This window comes from Mytilus galloprovincialis, chromosome 3, assembly GCF_965363235.1.
Source record: "Mytilus galloprovincialis chromosome 3, xbMytGall1.hap1.1, whole genome shotgun sequence".
Classification (NCBI taxonomy): Eukaryota; Metazoa; Mollusca; class Bivalvia; order Mytilida; family Mytilidae; genus Mytilus; species Mytilus galloprovincialis.
This window is the reverse complement of record NC_134840.1, coordinates 77408970-77428854: the sequence shown is the minus strand read 5'-3', so window position 1 is coordinate 77428854 and position 19885 is coordinate 77408970. Positions and strand designations below refer to the sequence as shown.

Sequence of the window (19885 nt, the reverse complement as noted above, 5' to 3'; positions counted from 1 at the left end):
TAATTCTTTTTTTCTTGTACTGGTATCATGACAGACCTAAACTGATAACCACTCGAAATAAGTCGATTAAGATACAGACTTGTATTCTTTTGCAACATATAATTCTATGAAACTATTGATGTCCCAATATTAAAAACTTATCCTGCTATAGACAATAGAACTAGACACAACAGTCCACACTCGTATATACGAACAACATATAATCGAAGTCCATACAAGCTCCTGACTGTTGGATGTAATACGTACCGACGCTCAGTGAATATCTTTACCGTTTTGAACAAATAAGAATTGCTGTCTATTAATATCCTATAATATAAAGATAATTTGTTCAAAGTTCTGTCAAATATTTTCTTCACCGACACATTTATAAAGAATATCACAGTGTTTCAGTAGAAATGAAAAGCACAACTTCTTTTATTATGTTTTTGAACAATTAAAATACAAAATCTGAACATAACCGACGTTGTCGATCTGACTGCAAAAACAATAAAAGATCATAAAATCGTGTATAACTATCAAAAAAACTTTGAGTAAAACACACACACACAGAATTCATCCCCCCTAAAAAAAATCCCCCCAAAAAACACACATGATATAAGACATATAATCCCCCAAATAAAACACCACAGGCAACACAGGTTTTATACGATCCCTAAAAACAGGGGATATAAACTCCTCATTTTTGAAGTTGATAACACAGGCATTTGTCTCTATAGAAATTTTTTTTCTGAGACAAGTGCCTGTGGTTGATAATGATTGTTCAAACTTCTCTTGTACAGTTGTAGACTATCCTCCTTATAGTTGGGTGTAAGTCCCAGACAACATTTTCTTTTTTTAGCTATTCAGTCTATTGATTATAATTTCTTGACCTAATATTTTCCTTTATCATAAGATTTCTCTCATAAGGATAACTGTCATATCTTATCCATGAATGAAGTGACAAATTTACGTAACACTAAAATTCAGGTCAAATCTATAAATAAATCTTTAATCGCCAAAGGTGTGTTTTGTTTAACCAATTGCGCCGTAATAAAGAGGGCGTTGTCTTCAATTTGGATTTCAATAGACTGGTTTACCAATTCTACTTAATGCTTTCCATTAAATCTAATAAAAGCGTAACCAGTCTAGTATTTACGTCAACAGCGGAAGTTTATTGGAGCACCTCGGAGTTTTACTCTAACCCTGGGATACCAATCAATAAACAGCGAAGTTGTCTATAAGAAGGGTTAGTTAGGACTTGCGTCTGGCCGCGAAAAACCAAAATGCCTAGTCCAGCAATAGCACCGTTTCTTGGGGCCACTGGAAGAATGATGCAGTATAGAAAATACAGTGAAGCTTCAGCAGTTGGCTTTTTATCCGCAATATTATTTACAGTTTTCTCTGATCCAGTCAGAAGTTACGTTGATTTTGGCGAAAAATGGCTAGAACTGTCTGGGTTGCCTTATCAGATGAATACAGCATTGCTGGGTTTTATTGTTGGTTTTGGCACTGTGAGGATACTGCTATTGATGCGGCTACAGCTTTTCAAAATGTTGTTGAACTATCGTGGCTGGATGCATAACCCTAAATCAACCACAACAAAAGTAAGAATATGTCATGTATATGTAAATTATGCTTATAATTTGCCCTTCTTTGTAAAATGGTCTGTCTGTCCTGTCTAGCATTAATTTAGTTGTCATTGGGAGATCTATATGACACATTGTCTTTTTAAACATTATTATATTGTCATGATTGTTCAAATGACATGATGGCATTGTTATCATACATGTATGTAGAAACATTATAAATACTTATCTAAATAATTATGAGGTCTTGAAAGGCTATTTTAAATTTGTTTTCTGTGACGTCTTAAACTGTTAAAGCTTCCTACAACCGCCATCCTACAACAAATTTGAATAACATTTACCTTGAACCAATTTACAAGGGTAGGAATGCACTTTACCTTAAGGTGTCAACCAGTCATTTCAGCTACCGTTAGCGTTATATTTGTTAAAAAATATCCTTATCGTGATTCATCAGAGGTCTCAAATAATAATTATTTCTGTTATTTATGGAAAAAAATAATGGGATTTGTCAAAACTAAAAGAAAGTCAAATGAAAGTGTACATTTTATCATCATGCACCAAAAAATATTGTTAACATCATTTGGCAAGAATTTTTACTGTTATTCCTACCCCCATTATACAACATGCATATACATTAGCATGTATTAGTCCAAGTATTTACATTTACATGTACAAAAAATGATGTATGTGTATTCTCATGTGGTGCTGTCAGATCCTTATTATAATAAATAATGAAAATATATGAGTTGCGTATACCAGTTAAGTAAGTTTTGAGAAGATCATCACATACAATTGAATTCTTACATTCCCTCATAAAGTCCTAGTTCTCAAACAATGGTGAATGCAGTTTGGTTGTGAAACAAGGGTCTCTGCATGCTTCTGGGGAATTTTTTTTGTTGGTTAAATTATTCCTTAAGAATGCCTTAATTTCACTTTTTAAGTAAAAGATAATGATATTTCAAAGATGAAATGCAGTGAAACCTCATACCCGTAGCCAGGGGGGTCGGAGGCACTGTTTAAGTCGACATTCTGTTCAAATTGTGACTGTTAAAGTCGAGTTCATAAGTCCAAATCCCCCCCCTTTGGAAATTCCTGGCTGCGGTCCTGAACCTTGAAGTTAGTTTATTGTATTGCTAATCTATTTGATACCAACATGACCAATTTACATTAAATTGTACTTGATAAACCAAAATTAAAATGACTTCGAGTCCAAATTTCATGGGCAGAAATAAAGATACCAATGCACATGTACATATCAATTTAATAACAACAAAAATTTGAATTCATACATACATGACATATGTACATATATCAACATTCAGTTTTGTCATATGGCAAACTTATATATTTTCAACAAACAATGCATCATAACTGAAATTTCCTGAAATTATTTATCATACAAGAGTTGTTTTATCATTATTTTTTACCCTAATTATTTACTTCAACAATTAATTTACATAGTAGAAGTTGTCTGATTAAAGACGACCAGTATATATTTCTTACTGCATTTTGAATATATATATTGGAAAAATATTATATATGTATCAATTAGACTTAGGTCCAGGGATAACATTTGGATTATGATAGAAATGGTCAGAAACACCAGCTTATTTTCTTCTGAAGTTTTATTTTGATCTTTTAAAAATTGAACCAACAAAAAGTAATTATAAGAATACTAGATGACTTGTAAGATTCCATGGAGTATGCATGTACATGTATATATGTGGCCTAATTATTAACTCCTTCAGCCAATGGAGATAAGTATGGAATTGTTAGTTTTGATAATGTAGCAATTGGGCTTAAGTTAAAAACATAAATTGTCCAATCACAGAAAAATTAGTTTAATATATAAATTTAGATTGTAGACAAATTGCCTTTAAATAAGTATTTGATAAGTATTGAAGTTTCTTAATAACCATGTGAACATCAATGTATGACTCATGTAAAAAATAATGTAGAAAACACTTAAGAGTTCTGATGAAAAATGAAACAATCTTCGTAATCGAAATATGTTACATTTATTATTTATAACTATTACTGATACTTCAAAGCATAAGATAAAAATAAACATGCAATTTGAACATTTGAAAGCCACTTTCACATCTTATTGATTTATGGTTTATTGAACTTGACTTAGCTTTGATTTTATCAAATAGGTGAGTTTACCTAGTTTTTAAACCACAACAAACCATATAAGTCTAAAGTCCATTGATTAAAATTGTTAAGGTCTTATGACATGTATGACCTCAAAATTTGTCATTGGGTCATGAATAGGTTAATTATTATCACCCATTTCAAATAAAGTTTTCAGATAAAGAAATTGTATGTCACAAATTAAAACCTTGGTTTGAAATTAATCTTCAAAGGCATTTCTGACCTAAACTTATTAGTAGAATGATATTGATATTACATGTACATGTACCTACAATGTACAAAATGTATATATATTAGTATACATTTATTAAAAGTAGAGGCATAATTAAGATCAAGTTGTTTACTTGATAAAATATTTCTGTGAAATTCATAATTTAAAATTTTGCTTTTGGCTTTGTCCTATGTACATGTATTAATATTTTATGAGAGGTACATTTCATTTTTTCTTTAACTTTTTTTTTTGGCTAGCAGTCAATTTACCATGTAACAATTTACAATTGTAATTGAAAGGAAAATATCTCTAGCTACATGTACCATGTGTACATTTTTGTGTACCATATAAACTATTCCAGAGCAGCTTGGGGTTGTCATTTGTGTAATTTTTTTTCTTAATCAATTATAGATTTTTTTATATGTGTTTTGTGAATTATTGTTCGTCTTTTCCCCCATGGCCAATTGTTTTGATTATTATCATGCATCAAAAATGTTCTTTTAGATGGACTGGAAATGTTTTGAGAGAATTACAAATAATTTTCTATCTTCTTTTCATTAATATTTTCAGTCATACTTATCATGGTCATAATTGTGTGTGATGTGACCTATAATTGCTTACATGTATAACGTACATCCTTATTGTTTGAACTCTGATGAATAGCTTTTAGTTATCTCATTGACAATCTTACCACATCTCCTTCATCTTTTTATATGAAATGTGACTGAAAAGATTGAATGACAGCTACACAAAAAAACAAATGTAACCACAGCTGCAAATATTACATAATGTTCAAGGCGTTAATGTGTTGTTTAAAATGGATATTTATTCTGAACACCTTGAAAAAGTTTTAGCTTATTTATATATATGTATACAAATCTAAATTGAAAACAACATTTAAACCTATGATTGTGTTAGATAAAAACCTCAATTTTTATACTTGTGTGCATGTTAAAGAAATTTCTTGATAGAGGGGTCTAAATACACATGTACATATTTAAAAGGTAACCCTTTGAAGTTTGCAAGAAGACATCTAAGATAAAGGGGATTTTTTGTTTTCTGAGTTTGAGCCAATCAGTTTTTTTATTTTTTTTTAGGAGTAGTAACAAAATCATGTACCAATATTTAAAGACTGTTCCATTATGGGTTAAAGCTATTAGTTTTCACACCTCTATCAAGCTTTAGGATTTTGATCAGGGTCTTCATTTTTTGTGTTATCTTATTTATATGTCATTTGCACTTGACAGTTCTTTTTATATATTCCCCCATTATATATTTGATCACTTCATTATTTACTATTCCTTATTTTTGTTTGGCCAATTGTTTTGGATTCAGACCCTGAAGCATTGTGACCACCAAACTTAACAGATGGTTGTAATTGGAAATGAATAATTCCTTTTATTGCATAGCAATATAATATTTCCAACAGAAAGTAACCAAAAATTAGCGTGCAATAAATTCCAATATTGCACTAGTGCAATAAATCTTCAAAATTCATGACGTCATCAACGACAAAATCTTAGTTTAAACTAAGTTTTACTTTCAAATATTATATTGCTATACAATAAAAGGGTTATTGCATGAATATTGGGGAATATTGTCCCTCGTAGAACATATATTGCACTCGCAAGCTCGTGCAATATAAAGTTCTACTCGGGACAATATTCCCCAATATTCATGCAATAACCCTATAGTATTATTAAGTTTTTGATTTCCATACATGTAATGTCGATCAATAGGAAATGAGTAACACTTACATTTAGAAAGAAAGGAATTACCTATAATGTTTTATTAATTCTTTATTGCATGTATTATTACATATATTTGTGAACAAATTTTTAACATGTTTCTAAGTAGAAAGGTTCACATTTGAATCAGAAAAATATGACATATTGACATAATTTACTTGAGTTGAGAAGAGTATGAAGATTCAATTGTTATTGATGATGTACAAACAGTGACAAACCATACTCCCTCACAAGCACACACTAAAAAAGTGAACTAGTTGTTCAACTATTGATTTTTTTTATCTTCCTCCCTCACAAACACACTAAAAAAAGACTAGTTCTAAATAAAATTAAGTCACTAGTTATTCAACTATTGATTTTTTTTATCTTTCAAATTCTTTCAAATGGTAATGTGCCTTAGAAAATGGTTTAAGGTTGACATGGGTGACCATGTATACTTAAGGATATATTATCTTATGATATACTTTTCCCTTTTTAAAGGAGGAAGAGATAACATTATTAAATAATTATTTAATGTCTAAGCTTATTGCGATGTATTATTTAGAAAATAATATTATGTTGTACATTTTCCTTTTAAAAGAGAAAGAGATAACAGTATATAATGATTATTTTATTTTAATATCTAAGCCTTTTTCGCTGTATTACTTATTAAATAAGGAGATGTATAAAAAAAATAGAAATGGTTTATTGAAGTACAGAGTTTCAATATTTAATTCAGCTAAATAGAGAACTTTCAAAGCCATAAGATATAATAAGGATAAATTTGGTTCAAAATTGAACTTTCTTCTATACAACATAAAAAGCACTCTCATTTTGTTTATCCCTCAGATATTTGGACCTTGAATACATTGTTGCATAAGCAAACATATCAATCAATTTCCATGTCATATTCTAGGAAGTTAACAAATAGGCTGTACTCTGTAGACCTACAGAGGTCTATATAAGATAATTATTATATAATTATTGTGTAGGTCCAGTCGTTCAAGGCTATAAATGAAAGTTGTTTTCTTGGGTCAAAATGTTTTCACCTATTTAGGCTGGCGGTGGTATTACAATCTTTAACTTTATTTGCTTCATTTATACATGTTATATTACTTATATATCCTATATATCTGCATTAGGCATGTTAGGGAGAACAGGGATATGATATATAGAAAAAGGTCCTGTATGCAGTTGTCTGTCCTTGAATAAAATTCTGTATATATATTCATTGTACATTTGTACTTTCCATTCTATAAATCAATGGGTAGGACAATATATAATTGGCCAAAATCATGAAAAATCTTAAGACGAGTTGTAGTGATGGTTAAGATGAGGGTACACATATTATTTCCAACGGTCAGTTTTTGTTAAGGAGGGTATACATGGAGGTGAACTACTTGTTCAAGTCTTTCAGGACAGTGGTTAACGAGGGGTCCAAGTTGTCATTTACAGTGATCACTAGGCAGTTAACGCTGAGTTTGTGAGTCCTGCAAGTATCAGGCGTCAAAGAAAAAAATATAATAGCCTTTCAAGATGTCATAATTATTTGGACTAGGGGGCTAATACATTTTAAATTCAAATGCACTTAAATTTATGTCTTATTAAATTAAAAATATATTTTATTTTTTCCAGATGTGGGGTCTTATGTTAAATGGTATGAGAGGCAAGGGAAACTTCCCAACATATTACTTCCAAGAGGTGTTACCAAAATTACCAGTACCAGACCTAAATACATCATGTGACAGGTATGGTAATCATGATGTCATGTGACACAGTATTGATGTCATTTGATGTTTACATCATGTATAATTTTTCAATATTTGATTATTGAGTGCTTGATTAAGATATCTTGTGACATGTATATATACATGTAATTCATACATCATCTTGTGTCTCAAAACATCTTATGACAGTTAATTGATATATTAATAGACATGTAATGACAAGATAGGCTTTTGCCAATTAAGTCTTTCTAGTGATTAGTGATGCAAAAATATTTGGAAATCCAGAACTTATTTATAAAATAAAGAGCTTAAGACCAAAAAGGACAAAAACTAATCCAAAGCTGGGCAAGAAATCATAGAGTTCACTGTTGCATAATGGAGATATAATTCCTTAAGTTAAGATTTGAATAACACAATTTCCGTATTTTCTTGCCAGTACAAAATACTGTCTACTGGGCTGGTGAGATATCCTCTGTGACTAACAGTCCACTAGCAGTGGTATCAACACAGTGGTGGTAGTAATATTTTATCTATACATTTACTTGTTTGATAAGATAGATTAAAGAATTTGTGAAAGAATTGCATGAAAATAAAAAATACAAAAAAAATTGTTTAAAAAGCTAAAGCACACAGGTACACAAGGATATATGGTTTTGCAACTGATGTATTGTTTCCATGGTGACTGGTCTCAGTACATGGGAATTATGGGTAAATCACTTTGAATATTTCACAGTTCTAATCATGTTAAACTTAATTTTATAATTAATTTCAGTCAGAGGGAGTCAGAAACCAGAGTGTTATCAACTTCAAACACAAGAAATCACCCTTTTTCATTGAAAATCAGAATCTGTCAAATTAAATTATTGTGTGATAAAGATCATATCCTGTGACAAGTACATGTAATTTATACATCATCCTGTGTCAGAATATATGACAGTTAATTGAATTATAAATATGTTAATGTTATATACATGTCCATATATATATATATATATATATATATATAGAGTCTATAAGAATCTACCAACCAGTAAACTTAATAGGTATTGGATCATCAAACTTGACAATACTACACAAACAGGAAAAATTATATGAGTCTGAAAGATTGTATAACAATACCGATAAATAGATGGAAAACAAAACACTAAAAAGTGTTGAATATCATTGCACAAAGATGGAAAAACTGAACAGATGATATAAATTATACAATAATTGCAAATATTTCGGCTCAACAAATGGCCTTCTTCGGTGACAAAAGTTTTAACAATAATGAGATATAATGTATAAGGTGTAAACATAGATCACTAATCAGTGTTCTCCCCAGAAATTTTGGATAGCATCACATTTTGCGTAAAAAAAATAACTGTATTTTTTTTAATGTCATTTGTCGCGTCGCGTTGATGCTCTATTTCCTTTATATGTTTTAGTTTATATTGTTCAATTCATAACTGAGAATACAATTAAACTATAACCACAAAAACAGTTGTTTCAGTTTATGTTTTCTTTATTCATTTATAGTTACCGAATTTTTTTTTTCCTTTTGTGCCAAACAAAAATAAATATGTGGTTTCAGTTACCCAACAATAAGTCAAATGAATGAATGGTTCATTATAGTGCAACCTGTATATATACAAAACTAAATATCTAGTACACAAAATTAACTATTTTTTATATTATATTAAGTAAAGATAAAGTAGCAAAAGTAGCAAAAAAAATCAATTTAAAAACTTTTTTTTTCATGTTTATGAAATTCATTGTTTCATGGCACTCAATGAATTAGTCCCAGTTGTTTCTTATCTTTACATCAAAATAATATGTATTCTAACAAATAGTCTGTTAATGCGTAGTTTTCTCTCTTGGTATATTTTTTCTGTCTACTGTCCATCTGTTGTCATTATCGTCAAAAAATACAGATTTTTGTCATATCTGGTCCGGTTCCTATCCGTAATTTACACAAAAATGTGCAATGGCGGCCGTAGAAAAATTTACGAAAATGAGTCCGAGAATAAACATTGTTTGACAAGAGATTGTGAATGAATAAGACGCTTTTAATGCATTAAATGGATTAAACATAAACTTAAGCCAATTATGATAACCTTTTAAAGAAGTATTAAACTTATTTTAGCTCTTTTATATCCCCTTCTTTTCAATAGCCTGAGAAATATACTTGTCCGTGCTGACCTTTCCAAACCTAACCATACTGTAGGTAATTGTCAGCCTTGTGGGGATAAGCGCTGCAAATGTTGCAACCAATTGCAGCATTCATCAACATTTCACAGTAAGACCACAGAAAAGACATACAAGATCTTCTGCAATGTCAACTGCAAAAGCTCAAACGTGATTTACGTTCTTGAGTGTCCTAGATGTGGTCTCCAATATGTTGGTGAATCTATGCAGCCATTTCACAAACGCCTCAATGGCCACAGGAGTGACCTCACAAAAAAACCGTATATTCCTGTCAGCCAACATTTCAGGTTACCAGATCACAATCTGAAAGATTTTGATCACATGAAGATCCTTGTGATCGAACAGGATTGTACATGGCAAAATAGGCAAAGAGAAAATCGGGAGAGGTTTTGGATAAAAACACTGGGTGTCCTCCATCCAGATGGAATCAATAGAAAGAAATAATTAAATTTACAGTCTAGTGTTTATATTATTATATTCAGGATTTTGGATTAAAATCAATCGACCAAAACTTACCTGTATTATTAGTGATCTATGTTTACACCTTATACATTATATCTCATTATTGTTAAAACTTTTGTCACCGAAGAAGGCCATTTGTTGAGCCGAAATATTTGCAATTATTGTATAATTTATATCATCTGTTCAGTTTTTCCATATATATATATATATATATATATATATATATATATATATATATATATATATATATATATATATATATTGTTGATAACACTAGTATTGAACACCACAAAAAAACATGACAGAAAGTTCAAGACTTAACACAACAAAAAAACATGGCAATGAAAGTTCAGGATTTAAGGTGACTCAGGACTATTCGACTATGCATAATTTCACGCATGAATTACAAAAGTATTTGTCTAAAATTCGATGTAATTTTTTTGTCGAGCCTGCAACTTTTGTTGCAGAAAGCTCGACATAGGGATAGTGATCTGGCGGCAGCGGCGGTGTTAGCTAACTTCTTAAAAGCTTTATATTTTAGAAGGTGGAAGACCTGGATGCTTCATACTTTGTATATAGATGCCTCATGTTACGAAGTTTCCGTCAGTCACATGTCCAATGTCCTTGACCTCATTTTCATGGTTCAGTGACCACTTGAAAAAAAAGTTCAGATTTTTTGTAATGTTGAATTCTCTCTTATTATAAGTAATAGCCTATAGGATAACTATATTTGATATGTGCGTACCTTGAAAGGTCCTCATGTCTGTCAGACAGTTTTCACTTGACCTCGACCTCATTTCATGGATCAGTGAACAAGGTTAAGTTTTGGTGGTCAAGTCCATATCTCAGATACTACAAGCAATAGGGCTAGTATATTCGGTGTATGGAAGGACTGTAAGGTGTACATGTCCAACTGGCAGGTGTCATCTGACCTTGACCTCATTTTCATGGTTCAGTGGTTATAGTTAAATTTTTGTGTTTTGGTCTGTTTTTCTCATACTATATGCAATAGGTCTACTATATTTGTTGTATGGAATGATTGTAAGGTGTACCTATCTAGCGGGCAGATGTCATGTGACCTTGACCTCATTTTCATGGTTCAGTGGTCAAAGTTAAGTTTTTGAGTTTTGGTCTTTTTATCTAAGGGACCGTTCAATATTTACCAGATGGATGGGCCGGTGCATTCTTAATATTGTTTCATTAAAAAAGCTAACGCCCATCCTTTTAAATTCTGAAAAAAAGTCCTTGCCCATCTAAAAAAATCTATAAAAAAAGTCCTTGCCCCTCTAAAACTATAAGACAATCAAAAATGATTTAGGTTCCTTTTCTATTTTAAAGTTTTTAAAATGTTATGTCTTGAAATCAAAGAATAAACTTTGGTGTTAATACAAAATTTAAAATGTGCTAGTTAATTCCATATATACATGTATGTATACATTTAGTTCAAATATGAATATTCCTTTATTAGCTCACCTGGCCCGAAGGGCCAAGTGAGCTTTTCCCATCACTTTGCGTCCGGCGTCCGTCGTCCTGCGTCCGTCGTCGTCCGTCGTCGTCCTGCGTCCGTCGTCGTTAACTTTTACAAAAATCTTCTCCTCTGAAACTACTAAGCCAAATTTAATCAAACTTGGCCACAATCATCATTGGGGTATCTAGTTTAAAAAATGTGTCCGGTGACCCCGCCAACCAACCAAGATGGCCGCCATGGCTAAAAATAGAACATAGGGGTAAAATGCAGTTTTTGGCTTATAACTCAAAAACCAAAGCATTTAGAGCAAATCTGACATGGGGTAAAATTGTTTATCAGGTCAAGATCTATCTGCCTAGAAATTTTCAGATGAATCGGACAACCCGTTGATGGGTTGCTGCCCCTGAATTGGTAATTTTATGGAAATTTTGCTGTTTTTGGTTATTATCTTGAATATTATTATAGATAGAGATAAACTGTAAACAGCAATAATGTTCAGCAAAGTAAGATTTACAAATAAGTCAACATGACCGAAATGGTCAGTTGACCCCTTAAGGAGTTATTGCCCTTTATAGTCAATTTTTAACCATTTTTCGTAAATCTTAGTAATCTTTTACAAAAATCTTCTCCTCTGAAACTACTGGGCTAAATTAATCCAAACTTGGCCACAATCATCTTTGGGGTATGTAGTTTAAAAAATGTGTCCGGTGACCCGGCCATCCAACCAAGATGGCTGCCACGGCTAAATATAGGACATAGGGATAAAATGCAGTTTTTGGCTTATAACTCAAAAATAAAAGCATTTAGAGCAAATCTGACAGGTGTAAAATTGTTTATCAGGTCAAGATCTATCTGCCCAGAAATTTTCAGATGAATCGGACAACCTGTTGATGGGTTGCTGCCCCTGAATTGGTAATTTTATGGAAATTTTGCTGTTTTTGGTTATTATCTTGAATATTATTATAGATAGAGATAAACTGTAAACAGCAATAATGTTCAGCAAAGTAAGATTTACAAATAAGTCAACATGACCGAAATGGTCAGTTGACCCCTTAAGGAGTTATTGCCCTTTATAGTCAATTTTTAACCATTTTTCGTAAATCTTAGTGATCTTTTACAAAAATCTTCTCCTCGGAAACTACTGGGCTAAATTAATCCAAACTTGGCCACAATCATCTTTGGGGTATGTAGTTTTAAAAATGTGTCCGGTGACCCGGCCATCCAACCAAGATGGCTGCCACGGCTAAATATAGGACATAGGGGTAAAATGCAGTTTTTGGCTTATAACTCAAAAATCAAAGCATTTAGAGCAAATCTGACGGAGTGAAATTGTTTATCATGTCAAGATCTATCTGCCCTGAAATTTTCAGATGGATCCGACAACCGGTTGTTGGGTTGCTGCCCCATAATTGGTAATTTTAAGAAAATTTTGACGTTTTTTGTTATTATCTTGAATATTATTATAGATAGAGATAAACTGTAAACAGCAATAATGTACAGCAAAGTAAGACCTAAAGATAAGTCAAACGAAAAAAATGGTCAGTTGACCCCCTAAGGAGTTATTGTCCTTTATAGTCAATTTTTAACAATTTTCATAAAATTTGTAAATTTTTACTAACATTTTCCACTGAAACTACTGGGCCAAGATCATTATAGATAGAGATAATTGTAAGGAGCAAGAATGTTCAGTAAAGTAAGATGTACAAACACATCACCATCACCTAAACACAATTTTGTCATGAATCCATCTGCTTCCTTTGTTTAATATTCACATATACCAAGGTGAGCGACACAGGCTCTTTAGAGCCTCTAGTCTGTTCTACTTTTGGAAAAAGAAATTATGGTCCTATTAAGCAAATATAGGCAGGCATGTTTTTGAATTTGATGCAGCCTTTTTCGCCTATTAATTAATTCCTTAAATTTGACAACTAAACACCAAACTATAAAAAACCTACCATTCTGTAAGATTGATATATAAATGAGAAAGCTGTACAGTTATATAAAAATCTAAGTTGATTTGAAATTTGGTCCAAACTTAAAATGGCAGCTTTTTTTTAAGCTATTAACTAAATCCATAAAAATGACAGCAAAATAACAAAGTACTAAACAATCTGGCATTTAGTAAGATCAATATAAAAATGATTTAGCAGTAGAGTTTTATGAAAATGCAAGTTGATTTGAAAAAGTTATGAACAAATTTAAAGATGACTATCTTGAAATAACCTAAAACAGAAAATTTAGCTTTTTCTTAAACCTTTTTATTAAATCCATAAGAATGACAGCAGCACACCAAACTACCAACAACTTGGCATTCCTTTAGATCAATATATAAATGAAATAGCTGTAAAGTTTTATGGAAATCCATGTTGATTTGAAAAAGTTATAAAAAAAATTAAAGATGACTATCTGGATTTAGCATAAACTGAAAATTTGAGCTTTTTCTTAAACCTTGTTATTAAATCCATAAGAATGACAGACATACACCAAACTACCAATTAACGTGGCATTCTGCAAGTTCAATATATAAATGAAAAGGCTGTATAGTTTTATGAAAATCCAGGTTGATTTAAAAAAGTTATAAAAAACATTAAAGATGACTATCTAGATTCAGCCTAAACTTAAAATTCTAGATTTTTTTTACCTATTTATAAAATCCATAAAAATGACAGCAATACACCAAAGTACCAAACAAACTGGCTTTCTGTAAGTTCAATATATAATTGAGATAGCTCTTGAGTTTTATGAAAATCTAAGTTGATTTGAAAAAGTTATAAAAAACATTAAAGATGACTATCTAGATTCAGCCTAAACTTAAAATTCTAGATTTTTTTTACCTATTTATAAAATCCATAAAAATGACAGCAATACACCAAAGTACCAAACAAACTGGCTTTCTGTAAGTTCAATATATAATTGAGATAGCTCTTGAGTTTTATGAAAATCTAAGTTGATTTGAAAAAGTTATAAAAAAAATTAAAGTTGACTATCTGAATTTAGCCTAAAATGAAAAATTTGAGCTTTTTTTTCTTACCTATTAATAAAATCCATAAATTTAACAGCAATACACCTAACTACCAAACAACCTGGTTCCCATTAAGATCAATATATTAATGAATAAGCTGTATAGGTTTTTGAAAATCCAAGTTGATTTGAAAAATTTACAAAAAAATTGACTATCTGAATTTATCCCTAACTGAAAATGTGAGCTTTTTTTCTCACCTATTAATTAAATCCATAAATTTAACAGCAATACACCAAACTATTAAACAACTTGGTATTCCAAAAGGTCAAAATAGTTTATAAGATAGTCCGAACAGAAAATTTTAGCTTTTTTAATCCTTAATTAAATCCTGAAAGTTGACAGAAATGAACCAAGCTACCAGTTTTTGAGTGCCCGCAAAAGAAATTTCTTACACACCGATAAAATGAATAAAATTTTTTCCTATAAAATATGTTCTGGCCCATCCACTAAATATTTAAAAAAAAAGTTCTCGCCCATCCAAATATTTCCACAAAAAAAGTGCTTGCCCCGCCCCATTTTGCACCGGCCCATCCATCTGATAAATATTGAACGGTCCCTAATACTATATGCCATAGGCCATCTATATTTGGTGTATGGAAATATTTTATGATCTTTATGTCAGTCGCGCAGGTTTTATTTGACCGTGACCTCATTTTCACTGTTCATTGCACAGTGTTATGTTTTTGTGTTTTGGTCTATTTTTCTTAAACTATAAGTAATAGGTCAACTATATATGTTGTATAGAAGCATTGTTAGCTGTACATGTCTGCCTGGCATGGTTCATCTGACCTTGACCTCATTTTCAAGGTTCATTGGTCTTTGTTTAGTTATCTTGGTTAATGTTAAGTTTATGTGACAGTTGTATTAAAGCTTAGCTTTATACTTAGGACTATCAACATAATATCAATGATTAGTATAGAAGGCGAGACATTTCAGCGTGTGCACTCTTGTTAAAATATTTTGATTGAATAGAAATGTTAAAATAAATCATTGAAGTTATGTGACTAATAGAATATTTTCGTTATTATACATATTTGTTAAAGGGTCAAAAATGACATTTCACCCATTTTCACCATTTTCCCTCCAAAATTTGGGTTTCAAGGCAAAATAAAAAACATTCCTTATCGGCGACCTATGTTTTTTATTTGCTCATTCTTTGAAGCAATATTTCAGCTTTTCATATTGCAGTTTTGGACCAAGTGTCATAGAACGTTTTTTTGATATTCTGATAAAAATTTGTGAAGACCTCTATTTTCCCTATCATCTTCATTGAAAAATGGTCCTATTTACATACCGGTTTAAAAGAAATATTGAGCTTAAATGGTCTGTGACCCCTATATTTTTTCGACCAATTTGATTCACTTTCTGTAAAGAATAAAATAACAAAAAATACGGCACTTCTGATAGAAACTTTGAATAGGCCTGAGCCACCTTAACACTACAAAAAACATGACATTGAACACCACAAAAAACATGAATCTAGAAAGTTCAGGATTGAAAACCACAAAAAAACATGACATAGAAAGTTCAGGATTGAACACCACAAAAAAACATGACATTGAAAGTTCAGGATTTAACACCACAATCCCCAACTAGGGGGTACTGTGGGGACAGGAGGGATTTAAATATAAATTCTAAAATGAAGATAAAAAAATAAATCTGATCATTTCAGTTTATTTATTTGTAAGTTTACCTTGATTACTGGTTTAATAACAGTTTTAATAAACTCTCATATTGTGTCAAATCAGCTAGTGAATAATGGAATAAGAGAGAACAAAGATAAAAACAAATTTTATTCCATTTCATAAGCTATGAGTTTCATATGTTTCCTGTTTAATTCAAATAATTGGCCATATCAAAGCAGCAGTATTGTAATGTTTATGTAGAAAGATTAGTACCGTTAATCGCATGTGACAATGTAAATCAAGTATGGAGAAAATACTTATATAAATCAAAAATAATGTGTGTGTGTGTGTGTTTTATATAAATCAAAAATAATGTGTGTGTGGGTGTGTGTTTTGGAGTGGGGTTGGAAGATTGAAATAGAAACCAAACAAAAACATTAAAACCATAAAAAAACAACTTTAAGAGGTACAGTAACTAATTATTTCTCATTTCAGATTTCTTGCATCCATGAGACCCATACTGTCTGATGATGACTACAGAAATTTAATGACAGAAGTTATTGATTTTAAAGAAAAAGATGGACCAATTTTACAGAGTTATCTTTTACAAAGGTGAGATATAAAGAAGAAATAAAAAATAGCCCCTTTTATCGGAGCCTTTAAAATTGTTGTTATGCAGCATCTACAATAATAGAGGGCCAATATGTTTTTCAGTGTGTGCCTCCATCTGTTCCATATCAGGTTAAAGTTTTGGTTTATGGTCAGGGCAGGGGAGGATCCAGCCATTTTTAAAAAGGGTGTTCCAACCATATGTCCCCATTCTAATGCGTTTATCATCCAAAAATAAGTTTTTTTGTGGTGTCGCCAATAAGAAACTCAAGTGTAGCACATTCATTTATGAAGTAAACTGTTATATATATCATGTATTATATGTATGATTTGCCAAATTGTGGTTTGACCCAGATTCTGAGGTTCATTGATCATGAAAAAAGGTAATCGGAGCATGGCATGGTGACCATGAACACATGTATATTCATGTTAAGTAATATATTTGGATTTGTATTTCATACCTTCAAATGGTGGTTTTCTACAGGCACTCTGGCTTCCTCCACCGATAAAAACTGACTACAACGATGTAGCACAATAGTGTTGAAAGTGGCATTGAACACCAATCAATCAACCATCATACTTTTAAAATGGATTGTGATAAAAAAAAGTTCTAGCCTCCCTGACTTTGAGATGGAGAACAGAAATAAAATAATTGTTCTTTTGCTTTAAATTTTTGTGTGTATTTTGCTGTGCCTTGTTTGTGGATACTTGACTTTTCATCTGAACAATTTTCATATTAATGATATTCAGTATTATTTATTTAAAAAATGACTGTAATATTTTTTATGTTATTTCGAATAGACAGAAAAAATATTAGTCATTTCTTATAATTTAATTCTAAATTTCATTTTAAACCATAGAAAACAATGAAAAAACGTTGATGATGTCACAATCACATGACTAAATTATGTCTATGGGCTGATATCAAAATAACGTCAGCCAATCAAAAGACACGTTACATCCAAAATTAAATTATTTATAGTTGTATCTGATAAAACAAGCTTATTGGCAATAAATATGAAATGGTAAAATAGAGTAAATATAAAAAAAAAGTATTTAGAAGTTTAATCGCATTTATCCTCTAATGAAAGGAAAATATATACCTTAAAGGAAATAATAATATATTTATATGTATATGTATTGGAATTTGACTCATGATAGGTTTTGAAAATGTTTTTGATTTATCTGTTACTATGGTAACAATCCAACCTAGTATTTTCTAAGGTTGCAGGGTAATTATATAGAGATGTTTGTTTGTCTTTATAAATCATTTGTTTGTGAATAGAGTGGGGTGATCATTTTCACCATAACTTTCCATGTTTTCTACAGTTTATGTTCAGGTCTATATGTTTTTGAAGTACACTGATATTTCTATATGAAGATAACTTCAAATGCAAAACATTCCTAAGCTTGAAAACACGTTTGTTGGAAAATAATCATCTGTAAAGTTAGATTAAAGGGTGTTTGAAATTTCCTGATGTTTTGTCAATGGGGGACACATATTCGCCATTTTTACACATCTATTTAAAACCAAATAACTGCAGCTTTTTATAATATTTATCGAATAAATTTCATTCTAGATAAACAGCAGACATTTCAAAGGTGTAAAAAACAGAAATTTAGGCCAATCAGTCAAAAAATTACTTTAAAAAACTTCTTTGAAAATCGTGTTTTTCATTCAGGAAATTGACCGAAAATCGTCTTCCGTTTTTCTGTCATTTGCAGTAAGTGAAGCAATTTTGATTAAGTTTAAAAAATAATCATATTTGTAATAAAATTATAATTTATCGGCATAGTTCTTCCATTTTCAGCCATCCTTTGAAGTTTTTACACCTCAAAATCATAAAACGGCGAAATTGTGTCCCCGGCGAATATGTGCCCCCCACTCTATAACGGTGAAGTAATACCCGGTAAATGTGTTAATCAGGGGTTAATAAATAGATTCAAACAGTTAGAGAATGAAGGCTTTATAAGTTGAAAGGGAAGTGTTTCTATTTTTGATAGATGAATACTTTCAATTGTGTTGAGAATTAAGATTTTGCCATTTTTCATGATCAGTTGTTTAAGAAGAGAAACATCTGACAAGTATACTAGTATAGAGAGGGATGGATTATGTTACATCTAACACAAATATTGCTATTTCCTTATTAACTTGTAACAAGTATTTCCCCTCCTTAACTCCTACATCTTTTTTAACCGGTTTCCTAGTTCAGACGTTCAATGCCCACTATGTACAGTATTATAAACTGTATTTACCACGGGGAGGGTTAGTCTGATCTACAAATATGGATACAGACTTTGGTTTAAAGACATGTAAAAATCCATTCATATATTGTTTTATGTGCAAATCCCTACCCCTTCATATATTTCATAGGAAAATCATAACCCATTTATATATATTTCCCTAGCTACCATGGCATCTTATTAAGATGTTAACTTATTGGGATCATTCATACAATTAGATAAAAAGACTAGACACAGTATTTAAAGACATCTTAACAGCATATAAACATTATTGACCCATTGACATATAAATTTCTACTACCCATTGATATTATATTCTGTGAAATTGCACCCAATATATATATTTGACATTCCAAAAAAGTTACCCAAACAAGCATTACGCCTGTATTTACTCTAATACAGGAAGAGACTAAACCTAGTGTAATTTACCCATTATATAAGACACTTATTCTGCTGCGTAATTTGGTTATGCAATGATACTTTAAAAAAATCATTTGTAAACCTTTTAAGTTTAATATGAAAGTAAATATTATTAGTAAAGCCTCAGTACTTCAACTTTGTTATAGACATGCATATTTAATAAACGCCTATACATTATTTATTTAGCAACATAAAGCATATTGATTTAAAAGCTTTCAGAAAAAATCCTATTAAATCACATGGTATGATATCCTTTTTTTAAATTTCATAATTAGGGATTTAATTATGTTATATAAAAAATGTCTAACAAGTAAAGTGCATTTTATGTCAATATATTGCTATCAATTTTCATGCTTGAAAAATCATATTCCCATGTTAAAAGCTGGAAAATTTATACTTTACATAAGATTTGATCTTTAAAAATTGGCAATGAACATCGGAATTTCATGGATGGTGTCACATGC

The 19885-nt window shown here is 30.9% G+C and overlaps 1 protein-coding gene across 1 annotated transcript in view; it reads left to right on the top strand.

Moving 5' to 3' along the window:
- Positions 1 to 1149: 1149 nt before the first annotated feature.
- The window catches only part of LOC143069016 (carnitine O-palmitoyltransferase 1, liver isoform-like), a 36594-nt gene continuing 17858 nt past the window's right edge, over positions 1150 to 19885 (top strand). Inside the window, exons 1-3 of the mRNA XM_076243448.1 lie at positions 1150 to 1583; positions 7293 to 7405; positions 16644 to 16760. Of these exons, the coding sequence (XP_076099563.1) occupies positions 1263 to 1583; positions 7293 to 7405; positions 16644 to 16760 (551 nt within the window). The 5' untranslated portion in view covers positions 1150 to 1262. The remainder of the gene's footprint in view (positions 1584 to 7292; positions 7406 to 16643; positions 16761 to 19885) is intronic.